The sequence below is a fragment of the Oncorhynchus keta genome, chromosome 4 (genome assembly GCF_023373465.1).
Source record: "Oncorhynchus keta strain PuntledgeMale-10-30-2019 chromosome 4, Oket_V2, whole genome shotgun sequence".
NCBI classification, from domain to species: domain Eukaryota; kingdom Metazoa; phylum Chordata; class Actinopteri; order Salmoniformes; family Salmonidae; genus Oncorhynchus; species Oncorhynchus keta.
In genome coordinates, this window is record NC_068424.1 from 74,401,563 (window position 1) to 74,414,882 (window position 13,320).

At 36.1% G+C, this 13,320-nt stretch overlaps 1 protein-coding gene across 50 annotated transcripts in view; it reads left to right on the forward strand.

The window, feature by feature from the left end:
- The window catches only part of LOC118384065 (ephrin-B1-like), a 189,086-nt gene that overhangs the window by 150,540 nt on the left and 25,226 nt on the right, over positions 1 to 13,320 (forward strand). For all 50 annotated transcript variants that reach the window (XM_052515410.1, XM_052515436.1, XM_052515445.1 and 47 more), the window contains exon 3: positions 2,516 to 2,608. In XM_052515410.1, coding sequence (XP_052371370.1) covers positions 2,516 to 2,608 — 93 coding nt within the window. The remainder of the gene's footprint in view (positions 1 to 2,515; positions 2,609 to 13,320) is intronic.

Sequence of the window (13,320 nt, forward strand, 5' to 3'; positions counted from 1 at the left end):
CTTGGTTTCGCCTGTAGCATGAGTTCCGTGGCACTCACAGATAATATCCTTGCAGTTTTGAAAACGTCAGAGTGTTTTCTTTCAAAGGTGCCAATTATATGCATAGTCGAGCATATTTTCGTGACAAAATATTGCGCTTAAAACGGGCACGTTTTTTAATCCAATAATGACATAGCGCCCCCATAGGTTGAAGAGGTTAAGATGCATCCCTGTCTCACACGATGGCCCTGTGTAAAGAAATGTGTGTTTTTTGCTCAATTTAACCGTATGCTTGTTGTTTGTGTCCATGGATTTTATGATGTCGTATGTTTTGTTTGTATAGCAGACCCTCATGCCAAATTGAGTCAAAAACTTTTTGGAAGTCAACAAAGCATGAGAAGACATTTCCTTTGTTTTGGTTTGTTTGTTTGTCAATTAGGGTGTGTAGGGTGAATATGTGGTCTGTCATACAGTAATTTGGAAAAAAGTCAATTTGACATTTGCTCAGTACATTGTTTTCACTGGGGAAATGTACACGTCTGCTGTTCAAATCAAATCAAATCAAATCAAATTTATTTATATAGCCCTTCGTACATCAGCTGATATCTCAAAGTGCTGTACAGAAACCCAGCCTAAAACCCCAAACAGCAAACAATGCAGGTGTAAAAGCACTGTTAATATTAATGCAGAGGATTTTCCCAAGGTTGCTGTTGACGCATATCCCACAATAGTTATTGGGGGCCAAATTTGCCTTTTATGGATTGAGGTTATCAGTCCTTAGTTCCAAATATTGGAAAAGATGCCAGAACTGAGGATGATGTTAAAGAGTTAAAGTTTAGCAAATTGGAATTTGTGGTCTCTATATTCTAACATTTCAATTAAGATAGCATTAACACCACAGTCCTTTTTGGGTTGGAGGGTTTATATTTTGTCCTGTAGTTCATTCAATGTAATTGGAGAAACTAGTGGGTTCTTGTAGCGGTCCTATGTATAGCTGGTGTAGGGAGTCAGGCGCAGGACAGCACATATGAGTAATTAAAGTACTTTACTCAAAAAATACAAATATACAAGGCAACAATGATAGCCCAAAAACACGGACCGAATTACAATATACAATCACTCACAAACGCAAATAAATAATAAACAAGTAATTGGTTGAGTGAAGCCAGGTGTGATAAGACAAGACAGAACAAGTGGAAAATGAAAACTGGATCGGCGGTGGCTAGAAGGCCGGTGAAGTCGACCGCCGAATGCCACCCGAAAAAGGAGACGGACCCACTTCGGCGGAAGTCGTGACAGTTCTGGTAGTCTTTAATAGATGATTATAAGATTTCTAATTGATCATGTATATGTTTTTGCTGTTTGTTATTTTGTTATAGAGCATAAAATATTGGAGAAGTGGTTTAACCACACATCTCTGTTTTGGATAGATAACTCTTTGTGTGGTTGTTAGTGTGTTCCAATTTACCCAGAAGTGGTTAGATTCTATGGATTCTTCAATTACATTGAGCTTATTTCTGACGTGCTGTTCCTTCGTTTTCCGTAGTGTATTTCTGTATTGTTTTAGTGATTCACCATAGGGAAGACGTAGGCTCAGGTTTTCTGGGTCTCTATGTTTTTGGTTGGATAGGTTTCTCAATTTCTCTTAGGTTTTTGCAGTCTTCATCAAACCATTTGTCATTGTTGTTCGTTTTCTTAGGTTGTCTGCAAATTTTTAGATTTGATAGGGAAGCTGAAAGTTCAAATATACTGTTTATGCTTTCTACCTCCAAGTTAAACCTTCACTGTTACAGTGAAATGCTTTGTTCAGGAAGTTGTCTGAAAAGGATTGAATTTGTTGTTGCCTAATTGTTTTTTGGTAGGTTTCCCCACTACTTTCCTTCCATCTATAGCATTTCTTAATATTGTGCAGTTCCTTTGGCTTTGATGCCTCATTATTGAGTATAGCTCTGTTCAAGTAGATTATGATTTTGCTGTGATCTGATAGGGGTGTCAGTGGACATGAATGCTCTGAGTGTCTCTTGGGTTGAGGTCAGTGATAAAGTAATCTACAGTACCACTGCCAAGGGATAAGATGTAGGTGTACCTACCATAGGAGTCATCTCAAAGCCTACCATTGACTACCATGTACAGACCCAGCGTGCAACAGAGCTGTTGGAGTTGTGACCTGTTTTTATTGGTTGTTTTGTCGTAGTTGTGTCTAGGGGGCATATTTGTGAGGGAAAACTGTAACCTCCAGGTACGTGTTTGTCCCCCTGTGTGCTGAGAGTGTCAGGTTCTTCTCCAGTTCTGGCATTTAGGTTGCTACAGACTATGTCCCTGGTCCTGAAAATGGTTGATCTCCGGCTCTAGGATAGAGAAGCTGTCATTGTTAAAGTATGGGGAATCTATAGGGGGTATATAAGTTGCGCAAATGAGGAAATGTTTCTCTGTTGAGATAATTTCCATATTAACTTCTTACCAGATGTAAAATATTCCTGTTTTGACTTCTCGCTCGCGCTCTCTCTTTCTCTCTCTCCCTATCTCTCTCTTCCAGCCACGTCCAATGGTTCAGTCGAAGGCCTGGAGAACAGAGAGGGAGGAGTCTGTAAGACCAGGGCCATGAAAGTTGTCATGAAGGTCGGACAAGGTAAACAAAGAAACGCTTTCATTGATTGATATATCTGACAACAAACGTTACACGAATGTGTTTCTCCATGTGTTGCACCCTAAACTCTCCTATATGTGAACATTAAACATTCTCCCTTCCTCAAAGTTTTATTTGCAGTACTGTAGACACTAACTGAGTTTAGGCCTGGCGCACACCTTCAATGCAGCGCAGTTCTTCACGTCTATGTAAAACCCCAACAGTGTGTAACCTTGAGGATAACTGTATTGGTGTACATGGTCACAGTGACTTCACTGTATCCTCCATTCTGACACAGCACAGGCCTTAGCATTTTAGCATGCAAATACAATCATACATTATTCATATAATCTCTCACTGTGAATATTTAAAACAGCACACACACACACACGCACGCTCGCGCACACACACACACACACAAACACAACCTCCTGCTGGTTGACTTTCGTATCGTCCGTCTTGTGAAGGAAGCTAAATGTCAGCATATTCAGAGTTGAAGTGGGTCCCAAGACGAGAGAGAGAACAGTTTACTGCACGTGCTTAGTCCACCAAACGCCACTTCACTTTAGGATCAGCACTGAGCAAATCAGATCGTCTGTAGCCTCTCATAGACTATAACACATACAGTATATTATGAATCAGTCAAAACATAGCAAGGTAGCGCTGACTACTGCTGGAAACTGTAATTACACTACTGTTGGAAACCATAAATACACTACTGTTGGAAACCATAAATATACTACTGCTGGAAACTGTAATTACACTACTGTTGGAAACCATATATATACTACTGTTGGAAACCATAAATACACTACTGTTGGAAACCATAAATACACTACTGTTGGAAACCATAAATATACTACTGCTGGAAACTGTAATTACACTACTGCTGGAAACCATAAATACACTACTGCTGGAAACCGTAATTACACTACTGTTGGAAACCATAAATATACTACTGTTGGAAACCATAAATATACTACTGTTGGAAACCGTAATTACACTACTGTTGGAAACCATAAATATACTACTGCTGGAAACTGTAATTACACTACTGTTGGAAACCATAAATATACTACTGCTGGAAACTGTAATTACACTACTGTTGGAAACCATAAATACACTACTGCTGGAAACTGTAATTACACTACTGTTGGAAACCATAAATATACTACTGCTGGAAACTGTAATTACACTACTGTTGGAAACCATAAATATACTACTGCTGGAAACCGTAATTACACTACTGTTGGAAACCATAAATATACTACTGCTGGAAACCGTAATTACACTACTGTTGGAAACCATAAATATACTACTGCTGGAAACTGTAATTACACTACTGTTGGAAACCATAAATATACTACTGCTGGAAACCGTAATTACACTACTGCTGGAAACCATAAATATACTACTGCTGGAAACTGTAATTACACTACTGCTGGAAACCATAAATATACTACTGTTGGAAACCGTAATTACACTACTGTTGGAAACCATAAATATACTACTGCTGGAAACTGTAATTACACTACTGCTGGAAACCATAAATATACTACTGCTGGAAACTGTAATTACACTACTGTTGGAAACCGTAATTACACTACTGTTGGAAAATGTAATTACACTACTGTTGGAAACCGTAATTACACTACTGTTGGAAAATGTAATTACACTACTGTTGGAAACCATAAATATACTACTGCTGGAAACTGTAATTACACTACTGCTGGAAACCATAAATATACTACTGCTGGAAACTGTAATTACACTACTGTTGGAAACCATAAATATACTACTGCTGGAAACTGTAATTACACTACTGTTGGAAACCATAAATACACTACTGCTGGAAACTGTAATTACACTACTGTTGGAAACCATAAATATACTACTGCTGGAAACTGTAATTACACTACTGTTGGAAACCATAAATATACTACTGCTGGAAACCGTAATTACACTACTGTTGGAAACCATAAATATACTACTGTGGAATAATACACTACTGTTGGAAACCATAAATATACTACTGCTGGAAACTGTAATTACACTACTGTTGGAAACCATAAATATACTACTGCTGGAAACCGTAATTACACTACTGCTGGAAACCATAAATATACTACTGCTGGAAACTGTAATTACACTACTGCTGGAAACCATAAATATACTACTGTTGGAAACCGTAATTACACTACTGTTGGAAACCATAAATATACTACTGCTGGAAACTGTAATTACACTACTGCTGGAAACCATAAATATACTACTGCTGGAAACTGTAATTACACTACTGTTGGAAACCGTAATTACACTACTGTTGGAAAATGTAATTACACTACTGTTGGAAACCGTAATTACACTACTGTTGGAAAATGTAATTACACTACTGTTGGAAACCATAAATATACTACTGCTGGAAACTGTAATTACACTACTGCTGGAAACCATAAATATACTACTGTTGGAAACCGTAATTACACTACTGTTGGAAACCATAAATATACTACTGCTGGAAACTGTAATTACACTACTGCTGGAAACCATAAATATACTACTGCTGGAAACTGTAATTACACTACTGTTGGAAACCGTAATTACACTACTGTTGGAAACTGTAATTACACTACTGTTGGAAACCGTAATTACACTACTGTTGGAAACTGTAATTACACTACTGTTGGAAACCATAAATATACTACTGCTGGAAACTGTAATTACACTACTGCTGGAAACCATAAATATACTACTGCTGGAAACCATAAATATACTACTGCTGGAAACCGTAATTACACTACTGCTGGAAACCGTAATTACACTACTGTTGGAAACCATAAATATACTACTGCTGGAAACTGTAATTACACTACTGCTGGAAACCATAAATATACTACTGCTGGAAACTGTAATTACACTACTGCTGGAAACTGTAATTACACTACTGCTGGAAACCATAAATATACTACTGCTGGAAACTGTAATTACACTACTGTTGGAAACCATAATTACACTACTGCTGGAAACCGTAATTACACTACTGTTGGAAACCATAAATATACTACTGCTGGAAACTGTAAACACATAAACTAATACTACTGCTGGAAACTGTAATTACACTACTGCTGGAAACCATAAATATACTACTGTTGGAAACTGTAATTACACTACTGTTGGACACCGTAATTACACTACTGTTGGAAACCATAAATATACTACTGCTGGAAACTGTAATTACACTACTGCTGGAAACCATAAATATACTACTGCTGGAAACTGTAATTACACTACTGTTGGAAACCATAATTACACTACTGCTGGAAACCGTAATTACACTACTGTTGGAAACCATAAATATACTACTGCTGGAAACTGTAATTACACTACTGCTGGAAACTGTAATTACACTACTGCTGGAAACCATAAATATACTACTGCTGGAAACTGTAATTACACTACTGCTGGAAACTGTAATTACACTACTGCTGGAAACCATAAATATACTACTGTTGGAAACCATAATTACACTACTGCTGGAAACTGTAATTACACTACTGCTGGAAACCATAAATATACTACTGCTGGAAACCATAAATATACTACTGCTGGAAACTGTAATTACACTACTGCTGGAAACCATAAATATACTACTGCTGGAAACTGTAATTACACTACTGTTGGAAACCATAATTACACTACTGCTGGAAACCGTAATTACACTACTGTTGGAAACCATAAATATACTACTGCTGGAAACTGTAATTACACTACTGTTGGAAACCGTAATTACACTACTGTTGGAAACCATAAATATACTACTGCTGGAAACTGTAATTACACTACTGCTGGAAACCATAAATATACTACTGTTGGAAACCATAATTACACTACTGCTGGAAACTGTAATTACACTACTGCTGGAAACCATAAATATACTACTGCTGGAAACCATAAATATACTACTGCTGGAAACTGTAATTACACTACTGCTGGAAACCATAAATATACTACTGCTGGAAACTGTAATTACACTACTGTTGGAAACCATAATTACACTACTGCTGGAAACCGTAATTACACTACTGTTGGAAACCATAAATATACTACTGCTGGAAACTGTAATTACACTACTGCTGGAAACCATAAATATACTACTGCTGGAAACTGTAATTACACTACTGTTGGAAACCATAAATATACTACTGTTGGAAACTGTAATTACACTACTGCTGGAAACCATAAATATACTACTGCTGGAAACTGTAATTAAATATACTACTGTTGGAAACTGTAATTACACTACTGTTGGAAACCATAAATATACTACTGCTGGAAACTGTAATTACACTACTGCTGGAAACCATAAATATACTACTGCTGGAAACTGTAATTACACTACTGCTGGAAACCATAAATATACTACTGCTGGAAACTGTAATTACACTACTGTTGGAAACCATAAATATACTACTGTTGGAAACTGTAATTACACTACTGTTGGAAACCATAAATATACTACTGCTGGAAACTGTAATTACACTACTGCTGGAAACCATAAATATACTACTGCTGGAAACTGTAATTACACTACTGTTGGAAACCATAAATATACTACTGCTGGAAACTGTAATTACACTACTGTTGGAAACCATAAATATACTACTGCTGGAAACTGTAATTACACTACTGCTGGAAACCATAAATATACTACTGCTGGAAACTGTAATTACACTACTGTTGGAAACCATAAATATACTACTGTTGGAAACTGTAATTACACTACTGTTGGAAACCATAAATATACTACTGTTGGAAACTGTAATTACACTACTGTTGGAAACCATAAATATACTACTGTTGGAAACTGCTGGAAACCATAAATATACTACTGCTGGAAACTGTAATTACACTACTGCTGGAAACCATAAATATACTACTGCTGGAAACTGTAATTACACTACTGTTGGAAACCATAAATACACTACTGCTGGAAACTGTACTGTTGGAAACTGTAATACACTACTGTTGGAAACCATAAATATACTACTGCTGGAAACTGTAATTACACTACTAAACCATAAATATACTACTGCTGGAAACTGTAATTACACTACTGTTGGAAACCACAATTACACTACTGTTGGAAACCGTAATTACACTACTGTTGGAAACCATAAATATACTACTGTTGGAAACCATAAATATACTACTGTTGGAAACCGTAATTACACTACTGTTGGAAACTGTAATTACACTACTGTTGGAAACCATAAATATACTACTGCTGGAAACTGTAATTACACTACTGCTGGGAAACCATAAATATACTACTGCTGGAAACCAATAAATACACTACTGTTGGAAACCATAAATATACTACTGCTGGAAACCGTAATTACACTACTGTTGGAAACCATAAATATACTACTGCTGGAAACCGTAATTACACTACTGTTGGAAACCATAAATATACTACTGCTGGAAACTGTAATTACACTACTGCTGGAAACTGTAATTACACTACTGCTGGAAACTGTAATTACACTACTGCTGGAAACCATAAATATACTACTGCTGGAAACTGTAATTACACTACTGTTGGAAACCATTATTACACTACTGCTGGAAACTGTAATTACACTACTGTTGGAAACCATAAATATACTACTGCTGGAAACTGTAATTACACTACTGTTGGAAACCATAATTACACTACTGCTGGAAACCGTAATTACACTACTGTTGGAAACCATAAATATACTACTGCTGGAAACTGTAATTACACTACTGTTGGAAACCATAAATATACTACTGCTGGAAACTGTAATTACACTACTGTTGGAAACCGTAATTACACTACTGTTGGAAACCATAAATATACTACTGCTGGAAACCATAATTACACTACTGCTGGAAACTGTAATTACACTACTGTTGGAAACCATATATATACTACTGCTGGAAACCGTAATTACACTACTGTTGGAAACCATAAATATACTACTGCTGGAAACTGTAATTACACTACTGTTGGAAACCATAAATATACTACTGTTGGAAACTGTAATTACACTACTGTTGGAAACCGTAATTACACTACTGTTGGAAACCATAAATACACTACTGCTGGAAACTGTAATTACACTACTGTTGGAAACCATAAATATACTACTGCTGGAAACTGTAATTACACTACTGTTGGAAACCATAAATATACTACTGTTGGAAACTGTAATTACACTACTGTTGGAAACCGTAATTACACTACTGTTGGAAACCATAAATATACTACTGCTGGAAACTGTAATTACACTACTGTTGGAAACCATAAATATACTACTGCTGGAAACCGTAATTACACTACTGTTGGAAACCATAAATATACTACTGCTGGAAACTGTAATTACACTACTGTTGGAAACCATAAATATACTACTGTTGGAAACTGTAATTACACTACTGCTGGAAACTGTAATTACACTACTGCTGGAAACCGTAATTACACTACTGCTGGAAACTGTAATTACACTACTGTTGGAAACCGTAATTACACTACTGCTGGAAACCATAATTACACTACTGCTGGAAACTGTAATTACACTACTGCTGGAAACCATAAATATACTACTGCTGGAAACTGTAATTACACTACTGCTGGAAACCATAAATTACACTAAACTGTAATGGAAACCATAATTACACTACTGCTGGAAACCGTAATTACACTACTGTTGGAAACCATAATACACTACTGCTGGAAACTGTAATTACACTACTGTTGGAAACCATAAATATACTACTGTTGGAAACTGTAATTACACTACTGTTGGAAACCATAAATATACACTACTGCTGGAAACTGTAATTACACTACTGCTGGAAACTGTAATTACACTACTGCTGGAAACCAATTAAATATACTACTGCTGGAAACCGTAATTACACTACTGCTGGAAACCATAATTACACTACTGTTGGAAACCATAATTACACTACTGCTGGAAACCGTAATTACACTACTGTTGGAAACCATAAATATACTACTGCTGGAAAAACCATAATTACACTACTGCTGGAAACTAATTACACTACTGTGGAAACCATTTGGAAACCACTAAATATACTACTGCTGGAAACACTACTGCTGGAAACCGTAATTACACTACTGTTGGAAACCATAAATATACTACTGCTGGAAACTGTAATTACACTACTGTTGGAAACGATAAATATACTACTGTTGGAAACTGTAATTACACTACTGTTGGAAACCATAAATATACTACTGTTGGAAACCGTAATTACACTACTGTTGGAAACCATAAATATACTACTGCTGGAAACTGTAATTACACTACTGTTGGAAACCGTAATTACACTACTGTTGGAAACCATAATTACACTACTGTTGGAAACCATAATTACACTACTGCTGGAAACTGTAATTACACTACTGTTGGAAACCATAATTACACTACTGCTGGAAACCGTAATTACACTACTGTTGGAAACCGTAATTAAACTACTGCTGGAAACTGTAATTACACTACTGTTGGAAACCATAATTACACTACTGTTGGAAACCATAATTACACTACTGCTGGAAACTGTAATTACACTACTGGTGGAAACTGTAATTACACTACTGTTGGGAACTGTAATTACACTACTGTTGGAAACTGTAATTACACTACTGCTGGAAACTGTAATTACACTACAGTTGGAAACCATAAAATATACTACTGTAATTACACTACTGTTGGAAACTGTAATTACACTACTGTTGGAAACCATAAATATACTACTGCTGGAAACTGAATTACACTACTGTTGGAAACCATAAATATACTACTGCTGGAAACTGTAATTACACTACTGTTGGAAACCATAAATATACTACTGCTGTTGGAAACTGTACACTACTGTTGGAAACCATAAATATACTACTGTTGGAAACTGTAATCACACTACTGCTGGAAACTGTAATTACACTACTGCTGGAAACCGTAATTACACTACTGCTGGAAACTGTAATTACACTACTGTTGGAAACCGTAATTACACTACTGCTGGAAACCATAATTACACTACTGCTGGAAACTGTAATTACACTACTGCTGGAAACCATAAATATACTACTGCTGGAAACTGTAATTACACTACTGCTGGAAACCATAAATATACTACTGCTGGAAACTGTAATTACACTACTGTTGGAAACCATAATTACACTACTGCTGGAAACCGTAATTACACTACTGTTGGAAACCATAAATATACTACTGCTGGAAACTGTAATTACACTACTGCTGGAAACCATAAATATACTACTGTTGGAAACTGTAATTACACTACTGTTGGAAACCGTAATTACACTACTGTTGGAAACCATAAATATACTACTGCTGGAAACTGTAATTACACTACTGCTGGAAACTGTAATTACACTACTGCTGGAAACCATAAATATACTACTGCTGGAAACCGTAATTACACTACTGTTGGAAACCATAAATATACTACTGCTGGAAACTGTTGGAAACCATAAATACACTACTGTTGGAAACCATAATTACACTACTGTTGGAAACCATAATATACTACTGCTGGAAACTGTAATTACACTGCTGGAAACTGTAATTACACTACTGCTGGAAACTGTAATTACACTACTGCTGGAAACCATAAATATTACACTACTGCTTGGAAACCATTATTACACTACTGCTGGAAACTGTAATTACACTACTACTGCTGGAAACTGTAATTACACTACTGTTGGAAACCATTATTACACTACTGCTGGAAACCGTAATTACACTACTGTTGGAAACCGTAATTACACTACTGCTGGAAACCGTAATTACACTACTGTTGGAAACCATAAATATACTACTGCTGGAAACTGTAATTACACTACTGCTGGAAACCGTAATTACACTACTGTTGGAAACCATAAATATACTACTGCTGGAAACTGTAATTACACTACTGCTGGAAACTGTAATTACACTACTGTTGGAAACCATATATATACTACTGCTGGAAACCGTAATTACACTACTGTTGGAAACCATATATATACTACTGCTGGAAACTGTAATTACACTACTGTTGGAAACCATAAATATACTACTGTTGGAAACTGTAATTACACTACTGTTGCTAAATATACTACTGAAACTGTAATTACACTACTGCTGGAAACCATAATTACACTACTGCTGGAAACCATAATTACACTACTGCTGGAAACCGTAATTACACTACTGTTGGAAACCATAAATAAACTACTGCTGGAAACTAATTACACTACTGTTGGAAACCATAATTACACTACTGTTGGAAACTGTAATTACACTACTGTTGGAAACCGTAATTACACTACTGTTGGAAACCATAATTAAACTACTGGAAACTGTGGAATTACACTACTGTAAACCATTACACTACTGTTGGAAACCATAATTACACTACTGTTGGAAACCATAATTACACTACTGCTGGAAACTGTAATTACACTACTGTTGGAAACCATAAATATACTACTGCTGGAAACTTACACTACTGTTGAAACCATAATTACACTACTGTTGGAAACTGTAATTACACTACTGGTGGAAACTGTAATTACACTACTGTTGGAAACTGTAAATATACTACTGCTGGAAACTGTAATTACACTACTGTTGGAAACCATAATTACACTACTGTTGGAAACCATAATACTACACTACTGCTGGAAACTGTAATTACACTACTGTTGGAAACCATAAATATACTACTGCTGGAAACTGTAATACACTACTGTTGGAAACCATAAATATACTACTGCTGGAAACCATAATTACACTACTGCTGGAAACTGTAATTACACTACTGTTGGAAACCATAATAACACTACTGCTGGAAATCGTAATTACACTACTGCCATATTAAACTACTGGAAACCATAATTACACTACTGTTGGAAACCATAATTACACTACTGCTGGAAACTGTAATTACACTACTGCTGGAAACTGTAATTACATTACAGTTGGAAACCATAAATATACTACTGCTGGAAACCATAATTACACTACTGCTGGAAACTGTAATTACACTACTGTTGGAAAATGTAATTACACTACTGTTGGAAAATGTAATTACACTACTGCTGGAAAACTGTAATTACACTACAGTTGGAAACCATAAATATACTACTGCTGGAAACTGTAATTACACTACTGCTAGAAACTGTAATTACACTACTGCTGGAAACTGTAATTACACTACTGCTGGAAACCATAATTACACTACTGTTGGAAACCATAATTACACTACTGTTGGAAACCATAATTACACTACTGTTGGAAACCATGATAACACTACTACTGGAAACCATAATTACACTACTGTTGGAAACCATAATTACACTACTGTTGGAAACCATAATAACACTACTACTGGAAACCATAATTACACTACTGCTAGAAACCATAATTACACTACTGCTGGAAACCATAATTACACTACTGCTGGAAACGATAATTACACTACTGCTGGAAACCATAATTACACTACTGCTGGAAACCATAATTACACTACTGCTGGAAACTGTAATTACACTACTGCTGGAAACCATAATTACACTACTGCTGGAAACCATAATTACACTACTGCTGGAAACTGTGATTACACTACTGTTGGAAACCATAAATATACTACTGCTG